The 25,698-nt window shown below is 41.0% G+C and overlaps 1 protein-coding gene across 9 annotated transcripts in view; it reads right to left on the reverse strand.

Annotated features, from left to right (window-relative positions):
• SMARCC1 (SWI/SNF related BAF chromatin remodeling complex subunit C1) overlaps positions 1–25,698 on the reverse strand; it is a 187,391-nt gene that overhangs the window by 124,580 nt on the left and 37,113 nt on the right. For all 9 annotated transcript variants that reach the window (XM_078350733.1, XM_035275228.3, XM_035275230.3 and 6 more), the window contains 5 exons: positions 16,471–16,552; positions 14,879–14,971; positions 12,194–12,263; positions 6,908–6,977; positions 425–500 (listed from right to left, as the gene is read on the reverse strand). In XM_078350733.1, coding sequence (XP_078206859.1) covers positions 425–500; positions 6,908–6,977; positions 12,194–12,263; positions 14,879–14,971; positions 16,471–16,552 — 391 coding nt within the window. The remainder of the gene's footprint in view (positions 1–424; positions 501–6,907; positions 6,978–12,193; positions 12,264–14,878; positions 14,972–16,470; positions 16,553–25,698) is intronic.

The raw sequence follows: 25,698 nt of genomic DNA on the forward strand, positions 1-25,698 counted from the left end.
CTTTATGGCCGTGCATATCTCATAAATGGATAACAGGAAAGGGAAACCAACATTTTGTATCTCCTTAGAAAGATTGCTGTAGAGAATAGGTGAGAAAAGCTATTAGATTATTCTAAGAATTTTTTTGGTGGGGCACAGTGGCTCACACCTAGCCCTAGCACTTTGGGAGGCCAAGGCAGAGGGAGATGAATCACCTGAGGTCAGGGGTTCAAGATTACCCTGACCAACCCAGTGAAATCCTATCTCTACTAAAAATACAAAAATTAGCCAGACGTGATGGCACATGTCTTCAGTCCTAGCTATTTGGGAGGTTGATGCACGAGAATTGCTTGAACCTGGTAGACAGAAATTGCAGTAAGCCAAGATCGCACCACTGTACTCCAGCTTGGGTGACAGACTGAGACTCATTTTTTAAAATCTTTACCTTCCATGGCTTTTCTGGAATTGGTGGATCTTCAATTTCAGCATCAACATCATTACTATGGACCCAAGTATCATAGCTATAAAGAAATTGAAAAGTGAAAAACAAATTAGAGTCAAAGGTAATTCATTAGAAAGACTTTTATAAAAAGTGAGAACATATATTAGAAATACTACTAATCGCAGCATGGTCAACACGGTGAAACCCCATCTCTATCAAAAAATATAAAAATTAGCCAGGCATGGTGGGACGTGCCTGTAGTCCCCTCTACCCAGGAAGGTGAGGTGGAAGAATCACTTGAAGCCGGGAGGCAGAGGCTGCAGTGAGCTGAGATCATCCCACTGCACTTCAGTCTGCGCACACGGGTGAGACCCTATCACAAAATGAAATAAAACAAAAAAACGAAAATAAATACTACTAAAATCTATTAATAGCAACTTATCAGACATTTTTGCCCTTACTATTCTGCCAAGAAAACTCTGTAGAAGTCCCCAGTGACCTTCATATTGCTAAACCTGAAGTTCAAGACTAAGACCAAAAAATTTTAAACAACTGCCTGCTCTTTCCTCCAAGCACACTTCCCTCACTTGGCCACCAATAAAGTACTATCACCTGATATTCCTTATCTTCACCAGCCTCTCTTCAGTTTCCATGCCAGTTTCTGGTCTTCGGCCCAAATGTCTTCAACCTGCAAAAGCTCCCAGGTTCAGGTTTTGGAAAAATCCTTTTCCCTTGCTAATTTCATTCATTCCTATGACTTCAAATATACACTAACAACTTCAAATTTTGTATCAACACTCTTCTAAGTATACTGAACTCATAAATCCAACAGCCAATTTCACATCTCCTTGTGTAGAATGTCTAACAAGCATCCAAACCTAAAACTCAAAGCTCAACTTGAAGTGCTACTCTAGCCCCAGCAATGTACTATAGCCAATCATCTAAATTTCAATAATTGACAACTTTATCTTTCCAGCTGTTCAGTCCAAAATCCTTGGAAATAGCCTTGACTACATTCTCAAGCACAGCCTTTAATCAAACCACCTGCAAATGTGACCATTTAACTTCAAAGAGTGTCAAGAATTACCTAATTCTTACGCCTCCACTCTGCTCACTGGTTTTCCTGCTTCTTCCATTGGTCTCTTGGTCTCTCAAGAGTTAATTTTTCATACAGTAACCATAGTGATCTTTTTGAAAACTAAGTCAGTCCACATCACTCCAATGATCCAATCCTTCTAACAGCTCTCACCCAATCAAAGTGAAAGTCAAAAGCCTAAAACAATGACTTGCCATGGCTTCCAGATCTGATTATGTGACAGGGACTCTTACCACATCTTCTCTCTTCTCTCCTTATTCATGTTATATTTGAGCCACACAGGCTTTGGTGACATTATTCCACATGCACCACTAAGCCTGCATGCACTCTACACAGACTGCTCCCTCACTACCCAGATATCCATTTTACTTACATCTCTTTGCTCAAAGAGCCTCTTTATCAACAAGCTCTAACTTACGACATACATCAGGCCACCTACTCCAACACAATCATAAAACAAACATAAAATTATTTACCCAAATGAAACATTGTGAATATCACTATATTGACCCTGAATATATGGTCACTATGAAAACAAGTGACATTTAAATGAAATAAAAGTATGATGACAAGTATCCGCTTCCATTTAGTTACTATTCAGAAGTCAGTTCAAAAGCATATGGAATCTGGCCAGGAGTAGTGGCTCACACTTGTAATTCTAACACCTTAGGAGGCTGAGGCAGTTGATCACCTGAAGTCAGGAATTCGAGACCAGTCTGGACAACATGACAAAATCCCGTCTCTACTAAAAAAAATACAAGGAGCTGGGCATGGTGGCTCACGCCTGTAGTCCCAGCACTTTGGGAGGCCAAAGCCGGCGGATCACAATGTCTGGAGATCGAAACAAACCTGGCTAACACAGTGAAACCCCATCTCTACTAAAAATACAAAACAATAGCCAGGCATGGTGGTAGGTGCCTGTAATCCCAGCTACTTGGGAGGCTGAGGAAGGAGAATCGTTTAAACCCAGGAGGCGGAGGTTGCAGTGAGCCAAGACGGTGCCACTGCACTCCAGCCTGAGCGACAGAGCACAAAGCAAGAGTCTGTCTCAAAAAAAAAAAAGAAATACAAAAATTAGCTGGACATGGCTGTGCGCATCTTCAATCTCAGTTACTCCGGAGGCTGAGGCAGAAGAATTGCTTACACCCAGGAGGCAGACATTGCACTGAGTGAAGATCGTGCCACTGCACTCCAGCCTGCGCAACAGAACAAGACTCAGTCTCAAAAAAAATAAAAGTAAACAACTTAAACTTAAGGGGAGGGAAAGTTAATTCACTTAATTTGTCAATTATGGTTCAGAAGAGACTGATTACAAAGCTGACTTGATTTAGTTGTAATTAATTTGAACTACATTAAAAGACTGCATATACTATTAAAATTTTGAATGAATCTTGACATACTTCCTTCTTTTAAAAATATAATTACAAGTAAAATAAACTAACAAAAACAATGCAAAACCTGACATTTTATGTCTCCTGATAAAGAACACACATCTATGCAACAGCCTTGTTCCTGACCAATTAAAATGGAATCTGATCAGCCTCTAGTTCCAGCTACCAATTTAAGAGAAATACAGAGAACAGAGAAATCTGCTCAAATAAACCACAGTGCTGCCACTGAAAAAGTCCATACTGTGGTAAACAAAACATGAAAAACCAACTTGTTTCTTAAACTTTATAGTTTATAGGCTTTTTTCTCTGTCTTTATGACCTCCCCCACTTAAGGGAAAGAAAAAAACCTATAAACTATAAATTAGGAAAGTACTTAAATATACAAACTAATCATAACATGTAGATTTTATCTAAATTCTAATGCAACAACTATCAATCAATCAAATGTGTCATCTATGAGACAACACTGATTGGATTTTTTATTTCCTTATTTTTTTGAGACAGGGACTTGCTCTGTTGCCCAGACTGGAGTTCAGTGGCACCATCTCAGCTCACTACAGCCTCAACCGCTGGGGCTCAAGTTATCCTCCTGCCTCCGCCCCGCCCAAAGTATCTGAGACTACAGGTACATGTCATCATGACTTAGCTAATTTTTGTATTTTTTGTAAAGACAAGGTTTCACCAAGTTGCCCAAGGTGGCCTAGAACTCCTGGCCTCGAGTGATCTTCCCGTCTCAGCCTCCCAAAGTGCTGGGATTATAGGCATGAGCCACCCTGCCCAGCATGATAATTTTTTTCCCTAAGAAGATGTAGATGAATATGCTTACATAATATTTTATATTAAGCAACTGTTTGGGTTTTAGGAATGACAATGGTATTATTACTTTGAATCATTTGAGGCCAGGAGGTTCATACAAGCCTGAGGCCCCTGATAACCAAAAATTTAAAAAATAAGACACCTATGGTAGCATGTGCCTACAGTGCCAGCCCCTAGGGAGGATCATTTGAGCTATGATCATGCCACTTTAATTCAGCCTGGGCAACAGAGCAGCAAGACTTTCTCTCAAAAAAAAAAAAAAAAGGCCAGTGTGTTGGCTTTCACCTGTAATCCCAGCAGTTTGGGAGGCTGAGGCAGGGGAATCACCTGAGGTCAGGAGTTCAAGACCGGCCTGACCAACATGGCAAAACCCCATCTCTACTAAAATCACAAAAATTAGCAGGGCATGGTGGTGTGCGCCTATAATCCAAGCTACTCGGGAGGCTGAGGCAGGAGAATCGCTAGAACCTAGGAGGTGGAGGGTGCAGTGAGCAGAGATCAGGCCCATGCACTCCGGCCTGGGAGACAGAGCAAGAACCCCTCTCCAAAAAATAAATAAATAAACAAATGTATTTATTTTAAAAATATGTATTTGTTTTAAAATACATACTAAAATACTTATGATTCAAATGGTGTTTGGGATTTGCTAGAAATAATATGGTAAGACAAGAAGTAGATAGAAGTAGAGGTCAAAGAAGAGGTGGGGGGTATGAGGGATAAAAGACTACAAATAAGGTGCAGCATATACTGCTCAGGTGATGGATGCACCAAAAATCTCACAAATCACTACTGAAGAACTTACACCTGCAACCAGGTATCACCTGTACCCAAATAACTTATGAAAAAATAAAAACAGGCCAGGTGCAGTGGCTCACGTCTATAATCCAAGCATTTTGGGAGGCCGAGGCGGGTAGACCACCTGAGGTCGGGAGTTTGAGACCAGCCTGACCAACATGGAAAAACCCCATTTCTACTAAGATTAAAAAAAAAAATTATCCAGGCATGGTAGCAGGTGCCTGTAATCCCAGGTACTCCGGAGGCTGAGGCAGGGGACTCGCTTGAATCCGAGGTGGAGGTTGCAGTGAGCTGAGATCGTGCCATTGTACTCCAGCCTGGGCAACAAGAGCTAAATTCCATCTTAACAAAAAAAAAAAAAAAAGAAAGAAAAGAAAAAGAAAGAAAGAAAAAAGTAGAAGTGAAAGAAGACTGACTAGACCCGTAGAAACCATAATGAAAATCTCTACTTTACATGACAAGAATGAAATGAATACTAAAGCTGCTCTACTATAGGTTTAGACAAATAAAGTACAAGGAATGTTATCCCTATATCCATGTGCACTAGGCAGGCATAATATTAAACGAGGACCACTATCATCACTAATATCTAGCTCTTGTTTATAATATTTGTTTTTCATACTATAGATACTGAAACTAGTATGGGTTATGACGTATAAAAGCCACAACAACACTAGGCAAAGAAATTTCTGATGAAAAGAAAAAGTCAATTTTAGACATAAATTAATTTCATCCTTAATGGTTTGGCATGAGAAGTTTTTCAAAAAAGCAAACTGATCAGGCCAGGCACAGTGGCTCACACCTGTAACTCAGCACTTTGGGAAGCTGAGGCACATGAATCACCAGAGGCCAGGAGTTCAAGACCAGCCTGACCAGCATGATGAAACTCCGTATCTACTAACAACACAAAAATCAGTTGGGCCTGGTGGTGGGCGCCTGTAATCCCAGCTACTTGGAAGGCCGGAGGCAGGAGAATCACTTCAACTCAGGAGGTGGAGGTTACAGCGAACTGAGACTGCGCCATGGCACTCTGGACTGGGCTAGAGCAGGACTCTGTCTCAAAAAAAAAAATCTCATCAGTAATAAACACTAGGAAAAAAGAAAACCTTTTTTTCTATTTTGAAAAGAAAGAGTCTCGCTCTCAGAGACTGAGACTCTGTCACTCAGAATGGAGTGCAGTGGTGTGATCTTGTATCACTGCAACCTCCGCTTCCCAGAGTCAAGTGATTCTCTTGACTCAGACACCTGAGTAGTTGAGATTACAGGTGTGCGCCACCACATCTTGCTAACTTTTTATAGTTTTAGTAGAGATGAAATTTCACAATGTTGGCCAGGCTGGTCTTGAACTCCGGACCTCACATGATCCACACCTGCCTTGGGATCTCAGTGTTGGGATTACAGGCATGAGCCACCGTGCCTGGCAAAACTCATTTCTTAAAGGAAACAAATATAAATCAGGAACCTAATACCACAGAGACATTTTTTGGCAAATACATAAAAGATATGGTTTTGAGGGTTTTTTTGTTTGTTGAGATGGAATCTTGCTTTGTTGCCCAGACTAGAGTTCAACATGATCTTGGCTCACTGCAACCTCCGCTTCCCTGGTTCAAGTGATTCTCCTGCCTCAGCCTCCCAAGTAACTAAGATTACAGGCACCCACCACCACACCCTGCTAATATTTTTTATTTTTAGTAGAGACAGTGTTTTACTATGTTGGCCAGGCTGGTCTTGAACTCCTGACCTCATGATCCACCTGTCTCAACCTCCCAGAGTGCTAGAATCACAGGCGTAAGCCACCATGCCCAGCCTTGATATCAGTTTTTTAAAGATAAATAAGGCTGCTCAGGAGAAGCGATTCACACCTGTACTCCGAGCACTTTGGGAGGCCTCAGCAGGCAGATCACAAGGTCAGGAGTTTGAGATCACCCTGGCCAACATGGTGAAACCTTGTCTCTACTAAAAGTACAAAAATTAGCCAGGTGTGGTGGCGGGTGCCTATAATCCCAGATACTCAGGAGGCTGAGGCAGGAGAATCACTTGAACCCAGAAGGCGGAGGCTGCAGTGAGCCGAGACAGTACCACTGCACTCCAGCCTGGGTGACAGAGTGAAACTCCATCTTTAAAAATAAATAAATAAAAAGATAAATAAAGCCATTTAAGGCTCATTCATTCACCATTTAAAATGGCTTATTCATTCACCATTTAATGGTGACCTTATTAATTTCTGTACCTTAAATAAGAAAATAGTCAATAAAGACTCCAGAAGTGAGAAAAATGAGTAAACACAAATCAACAAATTGTCACTATTCAGAAAATAATACTATAAATAAATGTGCCTTCCTTTCAAAAAAAATCTTTATACCAGGTCTCACAGCATATGGACATTACCTGTCTGGGTAAAAGCCCCAATGCACTAACACTTGCTTGTCTTTTCTCATCACCGGTCTCAACCATTCTTCTGAAAGAGAAAAAGAAAAAACTTTAGTCAAACTGACAAAATGAGTTAAGTCAAACTAACAAAACTATGATTTTTGGCCTTAATTTTTACTAAGATGTTTTAGTTTGCTAATGAACAAAAAAAAAAAAAATTTTTTTTTTTTCTCATTTTTCTGACATGTCATTGCTGGCTTAAAAACAGAAAGTTTTCAAATTGAGTACTACCTACCAGATTAAACAAATATTTCTCAGTCTTTCAAATTTCCCAGACTGTAGGTCTACTATCCATCACTGTTGACAAAACCACTTATCCTCTGCGGTAAAATACTCCCACATTCAATTCACCTGCCAGCCTCCCCTCTCTCTTCTACCCAAATAATAATCACCATATTATTTAATACTTCACTTCCCATGGCGAACCTCTCATCCCTCCTTCTGTGAGACTTGGCATTTATTACACATCTTTCAAGATGTAAACCATACTTCATCTCAGTGAAGAAAGCTTTACTAAGTACTACTCTGCCTCCTCTATATTCCCTTTCTCTGATGTCCTATAAGCTTTACAGGGCTACATCAAAACTTTCACCAATAATGTTATTTTTACTATTCTTTAACTGCCTCATACCTGTTTACTTATCACTCCCAACAATGTAAGCAATGTGATGATGTATTGTAACTTTTTTTTTCACGTTTCTTTTCCACAGATAAGTGCAAATTATATAATAGAGTGATTCTTATTCTAATCACAGTTGAATCACCTTGACATTTCAGCATTGGTTATCATGTATTTCTCTGGCAGTCTGAATTTAGCTTAGAAAATGTATTCCTACTAGTAAGTAAGAAGTTATGAAGTATGTCCACTTAAAGCCCAAGAAACAGCAAAAAAAAAAAAAAAAAAAACAGATCTAAGTAAATTAGCCAAGTAAAAGTGACTTTCCACCAGGGCCAGTTTCAACAAGATACAGCCTCATCTTCACTGAATAAAGTCATGAAGCCCCCATACCTATGCTGTTTTTGAAGTATACAACAACTCACTTAACTATCTTAAAAGAAAGTGAAAGGGGGCCAGGTGTGGTGGTTCATGCCTATAATCCCAGCACTTCTGGAGGCAGGGGCAGGAAGATCACTCGAGCCCAGGAGTTCAAGACCAGCCTGGGCAACACAGTGAGATTCAGTCTCTTAAAAAACTAAAAATAAGACTGGGTGCGGTGGCTCACACCTGTAATCCCAGCACTTTGGGAGGTCGAGACGGGCAGATCATAAGGTCAGGTGATTGAGACCATCCTGGCTAACATGGTGGAAATTCCATCTCTACTAAAAATACAAAAAAAATAGCAGGGCATGGTGGCACATGCCTGTAGTCCTAGCAGGAGGCTGAGGCAGGAAAATCACTTGAACCCAGGAAGTGGAGGCTGTGGTGGGCTGAGACTGCACCACCGCACTGCAGCCTAAGCAAAAGAGCGAGACTCCGTCTCAATCAATCAATCAATCAATAATAAATAACTATGCATGGTGGTGTGCCTCTATATTCCCAGCTACTGAGGAAGCTAAGACAGGAAGATCACTTGAGCCTAATAGTTTACAGCTGCTCAGTGAACTATTAACATTTTACCACTGCACTTCAGGCTGGGCAATAGTGAGTCCCCATCTCAAAACAAAAGGTGAAAATGACAAAATCAGGCCCTGTTCCCTAACCTGGTAACTCAACATGGCAGAGGAAAAAGGAGGCCAGAGGATCTTTGTAAATCCCCACTACATGAACTAACCTGTCCTGTCCTGCCAAGAGTGTCTTGGTGTTTTAACTAGTAAAAGCTGCTTTTCAGAATACTGATTCCATTGTCAAAGACTGTGCACTTTTATGAGAAAAAGAAAAAGTATTTTTCCTAACCACAGCTGACTTTGATAAAAATTTGGATTTTTTTTTTTTTTAAGATGGAGTACAATGGCGCAATTTTGGTTCACCGCAACCCTAACCCCCTGGGTTCAAGCGATTCTCTTGCCTCGGCCTCCCAAGTAGCTAAGATTATAGCCAGCTTGATCTCCATCTCCATGTTGATCAGACTGGTCTCAAACTCCCAACCTCAGGTGATCTGCCCTCCTTGGCTTCCCAAAAAGCTGGGAATATAGGAATATTTGTTTGTTAAAAATACAGATAGGGTCGGGTGCAGTGGATCATTCCTATAATCCCAGCACTCTGGGAGGCCAAGGCAAGCAGATCACCTGAGGTCAAGAGTTAGAGACCAGCCTGGCCAACAAGATGGAACCTTGTATCTACTAAAAATTCAAACATTAGCCAGGCATGGTGGCAGGCATCTGTAATCCCGGTCACTTGGGTGGCTGGGGCAGGAGGACTGCTTGAACCGGAAAGGTGGAGGTTGCAGTGAGCCGAGAATGCACATTTGCACTTTAGCCTGGACAACAAGAATGAAATTCCACCTCAAAAAATTAAAATGCAAAAGCACTTGAGTAGATACTTCTCCAAAGATGATATACAAATGACCAATAAGCACATGAAAAAATACCCAATGTCACTAATCATCAGGAAAATGAAAATTAAAACCATAATGAGATATCAGCTTGTATCTGTTAAGATGACCATTACAACAAAACAGAAAAAAAACAGAGAAATAGAACCATTGTTCATCATTGATGAGTATGTAAGATGATAGAGCAGCTATGAAAGGTTCCTAAAACCAATTAAAAACAGTATTACCACACAATCTAGCAATACCACTTCTGGATATTGACCCAAAAGAACTGAAACTAGGATGTTGAAGAGCTATTTGCACATCCATGTTCATTACAGCAGTTTTCACAATAGCCAAAATGCAAAAGCAACCTAAATGTCCATCTATGAATGACTAAATAAAATATAGTATACAAATATAATTGAATATGGGTACATGCTACAACATGAATAAATCTTAAGGACACTGTACTAAGCAAAACAGGCCAGTGACAAAAATACAAATACTAAATGATTCCACTTATATTAGGTATCTAGAGTAGTCAAATTCTTAGAAATAGAAAGCAGAAGGGTAGTCAAAAGAAGTAGCGCAACCTTGTCCAACCCACAACCCATGGGCCACGTGGGGCCAAGGATAGCTTTGAATGGAGCCCAACACAAATTCATAAACTTTCTTAAAACACTATAAGTTTTTCTGTGTGTGTTTTAAGTTCATCCACTATTGTTAGCATTAGTGTATTTTATGTGTGGCCCAAGAAAAATTCTTCTTCCAATATGGCCCAGGGAAGTCAAAAGATTGGACATCCCTGTGCTAGGGAGAAGAGAAAGATGTTCAATGGGTACAGAGTAACAGTTCTGCAAGATGAGAAAGTTCTAAAGATCTCTTTCACATGACTGTGCACAGTGGCTCACACCTGTAATCCCAACAGACTGGGAGGCTAAGCGAGGCAGGAGGATTGCTTGAGCCCAAGAGTTTGAAACAAGCCATGGCAACACAATGAGTCCATATCTCAACAACAAAAAATTTTTTATTAGCCATGTATGGTGTTCTAAACAACTATTCCCAGCTACTTGAAAGGCTGAAGTGGGAGGATCACGTGAGCCCAGGAGGTCAAGCCTTCAGGGAGCCATGATCACACCACTGTACTCCAGCTTAGGCAACAGAGGAAGACCCTGCCTCCAAAGGAAAAAAAAAAGATCTACTGCACAAGAAGATGTATATACTTAATACTACTATACTGTATACTTAAAAATAATTAAGACGATAAATTTTATGTTTTTACCAGAATAAAAAAGGGAATACCATATCAAACAGATTCACCTCGAAAACATTATGCTAAATGAAGAGAATGAGACATAAGAGACAGTATGTCATATGCCTTCATTTCTATAAAATGTCCTCAACAGATATATTCATATAGTAAGAAAGCAGATTGCTGGCTGTCAAGACCTAAGGTGAGAAAAGAATGGAAAGTGACTGCTATTAGAAATGGGTTTATTTTAAAGCAATAAACACATTTTGAAATTAACAGTGATGGCTGTACAACTCTGTAAATATCTTAAAAAAAACTACAATTGTGAGCCGGGTGCAGTGGCTCATGCCTGTAATCCCAGCACTTTGGGAGGCCGAGGGTGGATCACGAGATCAAGAGATCGAGACCATCCTGGTCAACATGGTGAAAACCCGTCTCCACTAAAAATACAAAAAATTAGCTGGGCACGGTGACGCGTGCCTGTAATCCCAGCTACTCAGAAGGCTGAGGCAGAATTGCCTGAACCCAGGAGGCGGAGGTTGCAGTGAGCGGAGATCGCGCCATTGCACCACTCCAGCCTGGGTAACAAGAGCGAAACTCCGTCTCAAAAAAAAAAAGAAAAGAAAATCTATTTCTCACTCCAAACTAACTATGTTTCCCAATGCAATCCTTTGAAAGAATCTGAGCACAACTCAGTCTCTATAGGTCTGATAAACTCTGGCCACTGAGGAAATTAACTTTCAAAAAAGAAGAGCTGAAATTAGAAACTAAATCACCGTAAATTCATCAAAACAATACCCTGCTGTTAGGCCCTGTAAGCCACCCTTTTCCCAGAGATATGCCTCTAACTTACAAGTCTCTTAATTTTCAAAATACAAGAGACATCACAGATATTGATCAGATTAATATGTAAGACATGCTTAGTCTTAACATCCAGATGATTATTAACAAAGAAATAACAGTCTAACAAGTAGAAAGTTAGGCTGCACGAATTTAGTTTGCTTATAGCCCAGTTAAGTCAATAAAAGGGGGGGTTTGGCATAATTCTTCATTAAAGGAAACTATGTATTTAATCTGTAGGATTTATTTAATACTGAAAAAAAATCTCTTTTCTGACGGGGTGCAGTGGCTCACACCTGTAATCCCAGCACTTTGGGAGGCTGAGCCAAGTGGATACCTGAAGGAGGAGTTTGAGACCAGCTTGGTCAACATGATGAATTCCCCATCTCTACTAAAAATACAAAACATTAGCTGGGCGAGGTGGCGAGTGCTCGTAATTCCAGCTACTCTGGAGGCTGAGTCAGGTGAATCACTTGAACCTGGGAGGTGGAAGTTGCAGTGACCTGAGATCACATCACCACACTCCAGCTGGGGCTAGAGACCCTGTTCTCAAAAAGGAAAAAAAATAAAAATAAATAAAAAGCTGGTTATTCTGTTTAAGTCTTTGAGGCTATGACATAAAATCCACATATGGTATGATGTATGAGCTTACCCGTTCATAACCCAAAACTAACTTACCATCCTCTTGTGAGGAAGAATATGGATAAATGTGGTGGGAAGCTTTTGACTTCTCATCAGTAAATGTTCCCTGGAAAACAAACGAACAAAAACCATAAAAATAAAGCACATGGCAAATGAACTATGAGATGCCAGATACAAATTCTGTAAGAATTGTAAAAGTATGGTTTTACTTATAAGACGTTCTTATTTAAAAAGACTATTTCTATAGTGATTTATGACAATAAACCAAAAAATTGTCTACACGGTTTAGACTGCTATATAGAAAAAGTAATTCAAGGATCTATTAGCTAATTCTCTATAGATCTCTCTCTCTGGGTATCCATATCAGTAATATGGGTACTACAAATTTTTTTTTTTTTTGAAATGGAGTCTTGCTCCATCACCCAGGCTGGAGTGTGGCAGCGCAATCTTGGCTCACTGCAACCTCCCTCTCCCAGGTTCAAACAATTTCTGCCTCATCCTCCTGAGTAGCTGGGATTATAGGCATGCGCACGCCCAGCGAATATGAATTCACCATATTGGCGAGGCTGGTCTTGAATTCCTGACCTCAAGTGATCCGCCAGCCTCAGCCTCCTAAAGTGCTCTGATTAGAGATGCAAGCCACTGTGCACAGCCAGAAACTACAACCTCTTAAAATTACTTCCAAAATAATTACAAATTATCATTATTTCAAGAAAATCAATGCAGTTCCTGGCATTGAGTCATGAGCTAGGACTATGTGCAAAAAGATAATACAGACATACTGTCAAATTCAGTTTGACAGCACCGTAATAAAGCACTATAATAAAATGAGTCACGCAAATTTAGTTTCCTGATGTATATAAAAGTTACATTTTGGCCAAGTGTGGTGACTCACACCTGTTAATACTAGCACTTTGGGAGGCCGAGGTGGGCAGATCATTTGTCAGGAGTTCAAGACCAGTCTAGCCAACATGGTGAAACTCCGTCTCTACTAAAAATACAAAAATTAGCTGGGCATAGTGGCAGATGCCTGTGATCCCATCTACTTGAAAGGCTGAGGCAGGAGAATCATTTAAACCCAGGAGGCGGCAGCTGCACCACTGTACTCCAGCCTAGGTGACAGGGCAAAACTCTGTCTCAAAAAAACAAACAAAAAAAAAATCAAAAGACAGTACTCGTACATGTGTATCAAGACAAAGTAAGCGGCCGGGCACAGTGGCTCACACCTGTAATCCCATCACTTTGGGAGGCCCAGGAAGATGGATCATGAGGTCAGGCATTTGAGACCAGCCTGGCCAACATACTGAAACCTCATCTCTACTAAAAATACGAAACAAAAATTAGTCAGGCATGGTCGTGGGCACCTGTAATCCTAGCTACTCAGGAGGCTGAGGCAGGAGAATGCAGTGAGCCGAGAGGTCACAACTGCATTCTACCTCAAACAACAGTGTAAAACTCCATCTCCCAAAACAAAAAACAAAAAAACAAACAAAAAAAAACACCACAAAGTAAGCTTAGAGAAGGGGGAGATTTCAATTCTTTTTTAAAAATCACATATGTCAACAGAATACATAAAATGGGGGGTTAGGGGGGTTAGGATTAATTGAAAATAATATTTCATTTCTTTCTACCAACAATTATGTAACCAACTCTATTTGACTTTATAATCTCTGTGATGTAGAGTTCTGTGATACAAAATACACTGGTCTTCTTAGGTCTATGTAAACACACTTCAAAATAAGACTTAATAATGACTCTGTACCAATGACTTATTAAATGCTACTACTCTAGGCTAAAAGCTAAAGGTGAGTGAAAAGAAAAAAACACTGGTACTTTAAGAACTTAAAAAGAGGCCAGGTGTGATGGTTTGTGTCTATAATCCTAACACTTTGGGAAGCCAAGGCTAGAGGATGACTTAAGACCAGGAGTTCAAGGCCAGCCTGGGAACATAGGAGAAACCATCATGGCTGGGCACAGTGGTTTACACCAGTAATCCCAGCACTTTGGGAGGCTGAGGTGGGCAGATCACTTAAGATCAGGAGTTCAAGACCAGGCTCACCAACATGGCAAAACCCTATCTCTACGAAACATACAAAAATTAGCCAGCCTAAGCCTCCTAAAGTGCAGTTCCTGGCATTGAGTCATGCCAGGTGGCACACACCTGTACCCCCAGCAAGTCCAGAGGCTGAAGCACAAGAATTGCTTGAACCTGGGAGGCAGAGGTTGCAATGAGCCAGGATTGAACCACTGAGCCCTAGCCTGGGTGACAGAGCGAGACTCTCTGTCTCAAAAAAAAAAGAGGAGGATCTCTTGAGCCCAGGAGTCCAAAGCTACAGTGAGCTAGTATGTTAGGATAGTGCCACGACACTCCAGCCTGGGCAACAAAGTGAGACCTCATCTCTAAAAAAGGAAAAAAAACTTTCTTTTGATGCAAATCTATCAAGAAATCCAAAACAATACTATGGTTGACATTTATTATTAGAGGCTTACAACTACAAAATGCTTTTTTTTTTTTTGTCTTTTTGTTTTTTTTCCTTTTTGTGGAGAACGGGGTCTCACTATATTGCCCAGGCAGGTCTCGAACTCCTGGACTCAAGCTATCCTCCCGCCTCTGCCTTCCTAACAGCTGGGATTACGGGCGTGAGCCACAGCGCCCGGCACAATTACAAAATGAAGTGATCATGTCCATTATTAATAATCTGAAGTGATCATGTCTATTACCTGATGTCGTTTGATAATATCTTTCAATTTGTTAGCCAACTTCAGATCAATGTCTGGAATGAGGTAGATGGTGGGTCTGGTCAAACAACTGTTCTGAGGACAAAAAGAACAAGACTTTCAAATTCTCTTGGCTTTAAAATAATATCACATTATTTACGCATTACACAAACCATCCCCAGATAACCTTTTCTGCACTGAGTCACATCTGCCACAAAAAATGTTGAGAAACATGACCTAAAGAAATTCAGCAACTTTTTCATTAAGATAACATATCATATTGCCAGATTAATCCTCCTCCCCAATTTTACTCAAATTTACTTAAACAGCCTAAGGTAGCATTTTTAACTATGGAAGGGGATTATAGTTCATCTTAAAAACAATAATGACATGCCAGGTGTGGTGGCTCACGCCTGTAATCTCAGCACTTTAGGAGGCTAAAGCGAGTGGGCACTTGAGGTCAGGAGTTAGAGACCATCTTGGTGAGACCCTCTCTCTACTAAAAATACAAAATTAGCCAGGACTGATGGTGGGCGCCTGTAATCCCCACTACTCAGGAGGCAAGGCTAGAGAATCGCTTGACCCCAGGAGGTGGAGGTGCAGTGAGTTGAGATTGTGCCACTGTACTCTAGCTTGGGCGACAAGAAACTCCATTCCAAGAATAAAACAATAGCAATGACAGAACATGTATGTTAACTCCCCAAACCATGAAAAATCAAACAAAACATATCCAATTACTTCCCCAGCTAACAATCTGTGGGACAAACAACTTTCACATATTGAATTAACAATCATATCTGACTAAACTTTTGCCAGCTACCTCTCCCCAGGAAGGTTAATTGAGTGATCAACATAAATTATCAAACAATAAACATACTAGGAAAAACAAGTAAGAAATTTAAGCTTTCTCTTTTCCAGGTTATAATAGAGTTAGGGAAATGATATGTATATTTATGGTACAACAATGGAACAAATCGAAAGAAAATATTCAATCAAGCGAACAACAGGATGGAAGAGTGCTTATAGTAAATAAAACGAAGGCAGGCTGGACTCCAGGTTTCACGCCTGTAATCCTAGAATTCTGAAAGGCCAAGCAGGCAGACTGCTTGAATTCAGGAGTTTGAGACCAACCTGGACAACATGGCAAAACCCCATCTCTACAAAATATACAAAAAATTAGCCAGGTATGATGGCATGTGCCTGTAATTCCCAGCTACAGGGGAAGTTGAGGTGAGAGGATCATGTGAGCCCCAGAGTCCAAAGCTGCAGTGAGCATAGCCAGCCATGATTGAACCACTGCACTTCAGCCTGGATGACAGACAGCCTGTCTCAAAAAGAATCAAAATATTATAATAAAATAAAGGCAATTCAAACAATACATTAAGTAAAATTAATGAAGAAAATTATAAATTATTTCACCATAAATTTTAATAGTCTTAAAAAGACAAAATTAATTATAGCTCTAATCCCCAAACACCCAAATACTTTTCAGAATAGTTTCTTCCTTCATTCTTTTGGCAATCCAATAAAGCCAACCTTAACTCTAAAATTATATTAAAGGAAAACTTTTTAAATAACCTAAGTTTCCAAGTTACCTGCACCAATGTTTTTTCAATGTTCATAAACATTTCCACATTACGATCCATTCGGGATGGGTTCTGTAGGTCAAACCTCCGCCTAAAAAAAAAGAAAGAAAATTTCTAGGTTAATTTGTCTCCCATCTTAAACACAAATGAAAAACGTGATTTTAGAATTTGATGCAAGTAAATTAGAAAGATTTGGAAATTAAAATAACACTCTACAAAATGTGTGAGATATTCTCTCAGTAATGTAAGAATACACAGCATCAGCCTGGACACGGTGGCTCATGCCCATAATCCCAGCACTTTGGGAGGCTGGGGTGGGCGGATCACAAGGTCAGGAGATTGAGATCATCCTGGCTAAGAAGAGGAAACTCCGCCTCTACTAAAAATTCAAAAAATTAGCCGGGTGTGGTGGCACGCACCTGTAGTCTCAGCTACTCAGGAGGCTGAGGCAGGAGAACTGATTGAACCCATGAGGCGGAGACCGCAGTGAGCTGAGATAGCGACACTGCACTCCAATCTGGGTGACAGAGGGAGACTCCATCTCATAAAAAAAACAAAAACAGGGCAGGGCAAGGTGGCTCACGCCTGTAATGCCAGCACTTTAGGAGACTGAGGTGGGCAGAGCACGGGGTTAAGAGATGGTGACCATCCTGGCAAACTTGGTGAAACCCCATCTCTACTAAAAATACAAAAATTAGCGGTGTTGCTTGCCTATAGTCTCAGCTACTCGGGAGGCTGAGGCAGGAGAATCACCTGAACCCAGGAGGCGAAGGTTGCAGTGAGCTGAGATCACGCCACTGCACTCCAGCCTGGTGACAGAGTGACACTCCATCTCAAAAAAATAAAAATAAAACAACAAGAATACACAGTATCAACACCTTTATAAAAGAGTTAGTATTAAGATCCACCTCAGTCAAAATGAAGTATCAATTCTATAGCTTATCTAATTTTTCTTAAATCTGAGACATCTTACATCTTATGAAAAAGTAGTCCACAGATCCAAAGGCAGAGAGCTACCATACTTTACTTCAAGTATAAGGAAAGTTTGTCTACGTGTTCAAAAACCATTTGTTCAAATTCAACAGTGTCTGTGTTCTCTTAGACAAAGCAAAGCATCTTGGGTATTTAATTCTGATACAGCAGTAAGACATGTGATTTAAACAGACAAGATTGCTTCAAATAAAATTTTTAACTGGCCACAGTAACAGTCAAGAGCAGAGATCATCCTTTAATCTGAAATCATGTATAGCTGGGGGTATCCCAAACCCAAATACCCAAACATAACATTCTTATATTATCTTGGTCTATTCCTAGTCACTTCCATGTGGTTAAATCTTTACAAAGTCTAATGCCTGTTTCTCCTTACTTTTTATTCAATACCTACTTTGTTTTTGCTCCATTTTAGTTCTTTTAACACTAACATCCAGGAGAGGAGTAGAGCTTAGTGACTGAGAGTAAGGACTGTGGAAAACTACCTTAGTCTTGAGCAATTTGTTAACCCAAGGATCAACTGCTTCATAAATATTATGGCCTACTGTGGGTTTTATGAAGGTTAAATGAGGTATATATTAGAATAGTGCTTAAGTTTAATAAAATTAAGTAATCAACAAATGCTAGCTATAGTTAAACAATTTTTGTTTTCTGAAGAAGGGTCTCACTGTGTCACCCAGGCTGCAACGCAGTGGTGCAGTAATAGCTCCCTGAAACCCTGAACTCCTGGGCTCAGGGATACTTCCACCTCAGCCTTGAATAGCTGAGTCCACAGGCACCAGCCACCGCACCCAGGTAATTGATTTAATTGATTTTTATTTTTATTTTTGTAAAGCCAAAGGTCTCATTCTATTGGTCTAGGCTGGTCTCAAATACCTGGGCTCAAGCAATCCTCTCGCCTCAGCCTCCCAAAATGCTGACATTACAGGAGTGAGCCAACACCCCTGGCCCATAGCTATAATTTTCTTAATCATTACCATGAACTACCTAGCATTAGGCAGTCTGAGGCTAGAGCTCATACTCTTAACTCACATGTCATGCTATTTTATCCTAGAGATGTTCCCCATACTTCCAATCTTTCTTTTTAAATTCTACAGCCTTTCCAGAATGTTACTACCCACGCAATGAGCCTGACACTATCACTTCCAAAAGCAGTCCCCAAGTCACTGCTCTATGAAGCTAAACCTATCTTATTTCTTTTTTTTTTTTTTGAGATGAAGTCTTACTGTCACCCAGGCTGGAATACCGTGGTATGATCTCGATTCACCACAACCTCTGCTTCCTGGGTTCAAGTAATTCTTCTGCCTCAGCCTCCCAAGTAGCTGGGATTACAAGTGTGCTCCACAACACCTGGCTAATCTATTTTGTATTTTTAGTAGAGACAGGGTTTCTCCACGTTGGCCAGGCTGGTCTTGAACTCCTGACCTCAGGTGATCCGTCCGCCTCAGCCTCCCAAAGTGCTGGGATTACAGGCGTGAGCCACTACGCCCAGTCATCTTTCATGTTCTTTGTTTTCTTTTTTTTTTTTTTCTTTTGAGATGGAGTTCTTGCCCTGTGTCCCAGGTCAATGGTGCAATCTCAGCTCACTGCAACCTCCCCCTCCCAGGTTCAAGCGATTCTCCTGCCAGCCTCAAAGCTGGGATTATAGGTGTGTGCCACCATGCCGGGCTAATTTTTTGTATCTTAGAAATAGGGATTCACCATGTGGGCCAGGGTGGTCTCAAACTCCTGAACTTGTAATCTGCCCGCCTTGGCCTCCTTAAGTGCTGGGATTACAGGTGTGAGCCACCACGCACAGCCTTTCATGTTCTTGATACATCCTGTGCACAATGCTGATACAGCCCCATCATAGAACTATCTTATTCGACATCTAATTAGATACAATGGCCAGGTTTTTAAAATTTTTCCTTTATAGTCCTACTGGCTAGAAGAATGTGTAGCTTTATAAAGCATTTATAAAACTACTCATCGGCAGGACATGGTGGCTCATGCCTATAATCCCAGCACTTTGGGAGGCCAAGGCAGGTGTATCATGAGGTCAGGAGTTCAAGACCAGCCTTGCCAACATGGTGAAACCCCATCTCTACTAAAAATACAAAAATTAGCCAGGCGTGGTGGAGGATGCCTGTAATCCCAGCTACTGGGGAGGCTAAGGCAGAGAACTGCTTGAACCCGGGAGGCGGAGGTTGCAGCGAGCTGAGGTCACGACACTGCACTCCAGCCTGGGTGACAAAGTGAGACTCTTATCTCAAAAACAAAAAAAATTAATATTCATTATGACTGGTGACTAATATATAATATTACTTTTTCATTACTGTGGTAAGATAAGATTAAAATGCTTCCTAAGGAAAGTGCAATTAAGAAATTAAGCAAAGGGTCCAATAAAGCAGAAAAATAGGTAAATTACAATAGAATTTACAGCAACTTTAAATATAGCATTGGCCAGGCACAGTGGCTCAAACCTGTAATGCTGGCGTTTTGGGAAGCCAAGGAGGGAGGATCACTTGAGCTCAGGAGTTTGCAACCAGTCTGGGCAACATGGCAAGATATCTATCTCTGTTGTTTTTTTTAAAGGTGAAAATAGGTTGGGAACAGTGGCTCACACCTGTAATCCCAGCACTTTGGGAGGCCGAGGCGGGCAGATCACGAGGTCAGGAGTTTGAGACCAGCCGGGCCAAGATGGTGAAATCCTGTCTCTACTAAAAATGCATGAATTAGCTGGGCGTGGTGGCGGATGCCCGTAATCCCAGCTATTCAGGAGGCTGAGGCAGGAGAATTGCCTGAACCCAGGAGGCGGAGGTTGCGGTGAGCCGAGATCGCGCCATTGCACTCCAGCCTGGGTAACAAGAGCAAAACTCTATCTCAAAAAAAAAAAAAAAAAAAAAAAAACAAAACCTAAAATATTGTGACTTTGTCAAGTTCCAACGAAATGACTCTAAGTATTGAACATCAATGTCTGCCCATTACACATATAAATAACAGAATAAGTTTTATTCTTATATGCCTCCAGATAGAATAAAACATTATCTATGATGTATTATTGCTGCAAAAAAAAAAAAAAAAAACAAATCAGACTCAGCTTCTACCACGTTTACAAGAAATTTAGAAGACCATGCCAAATGATAAACTGGAGGCATATAAGCAAAATCTAATAAAACATGGGCAATCCTATGAGACAACTATTTTAGAAGAGGGGAGGTACTTGTGAGGAAAACAGAGGGAAGAGATAGTGAAAAAGAAAATGTTATCTTTTTCTGAAGAGAATTAAAAGTCATATCAACCAAAGGCAATGTCTGTACCTTGTTTGAATACTAATTCAAATAAGATATAAAAACTATTTATGAGATGAGGAAAATTTGAACACTAAATGAATATTTAATAATATTTTTAAATTGTTAATTTTCACATCTGTTAATAATGGTAGTGTTACTACGCTTTCTAAAATTCTATTTTATAAATAAATACATGGCAAAATATCTAAACTTGACCCTTAAACAACACAGGTTGGAACTGAGCAGATCTACTCTTATGTGGATTTTCTTCTACTTCTACCACCCAAGAAATCAAGACCAGCCTTTCTCCTTCCTCCTCAGACTATTCAATGTGAAGACAAGGATAAAGATCTTTATAATAATATAATTCCACTTAATGAATAGTAAATATATTTTCCTTTCCTTGTTCTTCAATTCTTCACCCCACATTCTTCATATTTGCATACCTGTTTCAGAGCTCTAATTACCTCTGGGATGTATATTTTATTATTATTTTTAAAAATAGAGATGGGATCTAGCTATGTTGCCCAGGTTAGTCTTGAACTCCTGGCCTTAAGTGATCCTTCTGCCTCAGTCTCCCAAAGTGCTGGGATTACAGGTGTGAGCTACCACATCTGGTCCCACTAGGATTTTTGCTACCCTATTGGGGTATGGCATATTAGACCATCCTGTGGGAATGGTCTCCAGGGTATTATAGCTTGCTGTCATCATAAAAAGCTCCTTATTTGAGGCTACCTCTGGTCACTTCCCCACAAAACTCTTTGGATCTATTGTTGTCTTTTCCTTGGCTCAGTGCATTTTTCTTCTTCCCTGTAAAAGTTCACTTCTGATACCCTTTTATACCACTTCTGAGGAATAAACTCTTCACTTGGGATCCATCCAGTTAGAGTCTGATTTTTTCTTTTTTTTTCTGACATGGAATCTTGCTCTGTCTCCCAGGCTGGAGTGCAGTGGAGTGATCTCGGCTCACTGCAACCTCCAACTCCCAGGTTCAAGCAATTCTCTGCCTCAGTCTCCCAAGTAGCTGGGATTACAGGCGTCTTCCACCACACCCTGCTAATTTTTGTATTTTTAGCGGGGTTTCACCATCTTGGCCAGGCTGGTCTCAAACTCCTGACCTCATGATCCACCCATCTCGGCCTCCCAAAGTGCTGGGATTACAGGCGTGAGCCACCATGCCCAGCCTAACGATCATAGTTCTAATTTGCATTCCTCTTAACGGGGGTTGAAGCTTGAACATCTTTCTGCATTAATAGAAAGCAAAAATTAATTGATAAGTAAAATTTTTCAACCAAGGTTATACCATATTTATCTGGTTTCATTCTTTAAATTTTTTATTTGTGAGACAGGGACTTGCTCTGTCACCCAGGCTAGAGTGCAGTGGTGCAATCTTGACTCACTGCAGCTTTGATCTCCTGGGCCTAAGCAATCCTACCACCTCAGCCTCCTGAGGAGCTGAGTCTACAGGTATATATCATCATGCCCAGTTAATTTTTAAACTTTTTGTAAAAATGTGGTCTCACTATGCTGCCCAGGTTAAGTTCTCAAACTCCTGGCCTCAAATGATCCTACCACTTTAGCCTCCCAAAATGCTGTGGTTAATTTTTTCTTAATGTCTATGCATTTATATCTTTCCCTTACTTAGTATACTGCTTATTTGGTCATTCTGTTAAATCATGGTTTGGCAAACCATTTTTCTTTATTATTATAGAAAACAAACTACTTAAAAAGCAGAGAGAAGCTGGGCATGGTGGCTCACGCCTTTAATCCCAGAACTTTGAGGCCGAGGAGGGAGGATCACTTGAGGTCAGCAGTTCAAGATCTGCCTGACCAACACAGTGAAACCCCACTCCTACTAAAAATAGAAAAATTAGCCAGGCATGGTGGCAGGCAACTGTAATCCCAGCTACTGAGGAGGCTGAGGCAGGAGAACTGCTCGAACCCAGGAGGCAGAGATTGCAGTGAGCCAAGATGATACTACTGCACTCCAGCCTAGGTGACAGAGCAAGACTCTGTCTCAAAAAACAAAAACAAAAAAAGTTACAACATATAACAATCTCTTTAACTGTAAGAGAGAATAAACAACGTCCTAATCTCTGCATATGTGGGCACTAACAGTCACCTTTCTATTACTTAATTGAACTTCGTATTTAATCTCTCCTTTGAGAGATCCATTTGGATTTCCATAAGTATGTCAAACTTATTATCTTTTAGTTACATATAACTATACTTTAATTCTATACAAAGTATTATCCTTTGGGAGATAAATCGTAAACAAGACACTCATTGATTTTAGCTATTCAGAAACATCCAGAAAGATCAAACGTTAACATTCCAATTCTGTAATATCTCTCTCGCTTTTTTTTTTTTTGAGACGGAGTTTCGCTCTTGTTATGCAGGCTGGAGTGCAATGGCGCGATCTCAGCTCACTGCAACCTCCACCTCCTGGGTTCAGGCAATTCTCCTGCCTCAGCCTCCTGAGTAGCTGGGATTACAGGCACACGCCACCATGCCCAGCTAATTTTTTGTATTTTTAGTAGAGACGGGGTTTCACCATGTTGACCAGGATGGTCTCGATCTCTCGACCTCGTGATCCACCCGCCTCAGCCTCCCAAAGTGCTGGGATGACAGGCGTGATCCACCGTGCCTGGCCTTTTTTTTTTTTTTAATTAATTGACACAGGGTCTCACCTGTCACCCAGGCTGGAATGCAGTAGTGCGGTCTCGGGTTCACTGCAGCCTCCAAATCCTGGGTTCAAGTGATCCTCCCACCTCAGCCTCTAAGTAGCTGGGACTACAAGCATGGCCACCACCCCCAGCTAATTTTTCTATTTTTTTGTAGAGCCTGGATTCTCCCATGTTGCCTGGGATGGTTTCAAACTCCTGGGCTCAAGCAATCCACCCAGCTTGGCCTCCCAAAGTGCTGGGATTACAAGCATCAGCCACCACAGCTGGCCAATTCTGTAATATTAATTTGTACAGTCTCTTCACAAATATGCCAGTAATTACCAGGTATTCCCATTCAACCTCATATACATGACATTAGAGCTTCATGTCATTAGAGACTAAAAAAAAAAAAAGACTACAACTAAGTCAGTAAGAAAGCAGAACTATAATGAAATAAGGAGAAAAAAGTGCTGGGCCATAAAAAGGAAACAAGCAAACTTTGGACCTAAAGCCAGAAATGCAACCTAGACTTTGAAGTCCAATGAAAGTAACACAGACAAGGTTCAGAGAGGCATGGTAGACAAAGGGCAAGTTAGGGCATGGTCAGAATGACAGGTCAGTATTCAGATATCCAAACAGTGTGTGGAGTTACCAAAATACGCATTTACTTCAAGTGTGTGAGGTACAAGAGATGAGGGAAGGTGCACATTGAAACTAGGTACATAATTATACCTGAAAGGAAATAATTCTGGTACAATCTGCATAAAAGACTTGGAAAAATCATTATTCCTGACTCTGCTTACCCTATCTGCCTTTTTTAGCACCACTTTTAACTTTAAAGAAACTCTACAGGCCGGTCGTGGTGGCTCAAGCCTATAATCCCAGCACTTTGGGAGGCCGAGGCGGGCGGATCACAATGTCAAGAGATCAAGACCATCCTGGCCAACGTAGTGCAATGTAAAAATTAGCTGGGCGTGGTGAGCCATGTCTGTAGTCCCAGCTACTCAGGGTGCTGAGGCAGGAGAATTGCATGAACCTGGGAGGCAGAGGTTGTAGTGAGCCACGCCACTGCACTCCAGCCTGGCACCTGGCGACAAAGCAAGACTCCGTCTCAAAAAAAAAAAAAAAAAAAGAAACTGAATTACACATATCTTTCTAAACTACTACAAGTGATTTCAGATAAAAATATTTCACTGTGGCCAGGCACAGTGGCTCACACCTGTAATCCCAGCACTTTGGGAGGCTGAGGTGGGTGGGTCACCTGAGGTTGGGAGTTCAAGACCAGCCTGACAAACAGAGAGAAACCCTGTCTCTACTAAAAATACAAAATTACCCGGGTGTAGTGGCAAATGCCTGTAATCCCAGTTACTTAGGAGCCTGAGGCAGGAGAATCGCTTGAACCCGGGAAGCCAAGGTTGTAGTGAGCCGAGATCCTGCCATTTGCACTCCAGCCTGGGCAACAAGAGCAAAACTGAAACTCAAAAAAAAAAAAATTTTATTGTGCACAAACTACAAACACAAAGCAAGTTCCATAATATGTGACCTAGGAAAAATCTTTTCACTTTGATATTCTATCCTCAAATGTCCAGGTCAGGACTTGTGATAGCAGCTGAACAAGAAACAAGGACAGAAAAGAGTCCCTGCTTGGAACCCAGAGTTAACAGTAGGGTACAAACCATTTCTTTTTTTTTTTTTTTTGGAGATGGAGCCTCACTTTGTTGCCCAGGCTGGAGTGCAGTGACATAATCATAGCTCACTGCAACCTCTCCCTCCTGGATTCAAGCGCTTCTCATGCCTCAGCCTCCTGAGCAGCTGGGATTACAGGCACATGCCACCACACTCAGCTAAATTTTGTATTTTTAGTAGAGACGGGGTTTCACCATGTTGGTCAAGCTGGTCCCAAATTCCCGACTTCAAGTGATCCACCCACCTCGGCCTCCCAAAGTGCTGGGATTACAGGCGTGAGCCACCTCGTCCGGCAGGTACAAACCATTTCTATGATTACTCAGACATTTTGTTGGTCTTAAATCAGAGAATACCCTGGTGAGAGGTGTAACATTAGAGCTAGACACAGAACTGGAAAACACAGAGCTACCTCTCATAAGAAAAACAAAAAAGGCTCTTGCTCTTTTACTCAATATCTTTTTTTTTTTTTTTTTTGGAAACAGAGTCTTGCTCTTTTGTCCAGGCTGGAGTGCAGTGGTACAATCTCAGCTCACTGCAACCTCCAACTCCCAGGTTCAAGCAATTCTCCTGCCTCAACCTCCTGAATACCTGGGATTACAGGTGCCCGCCACTATGCCCAACTA

The sequence above is a fragment of the Callithrix jacchus genome, chromosome 15 (genome assembly GCF_049354715.1).
Source record: "Callithrix jacchus isolate 240 chromosome 15, calJac240_pri, whole genome shotgun sequence".
NCBI classification, from domain to species: domain Eukaryota; kingdom Metazoa; phylum Chordata; class Mammalia; order Primates; family Cebidae; genus Callithrix; species Callithrix jacchus.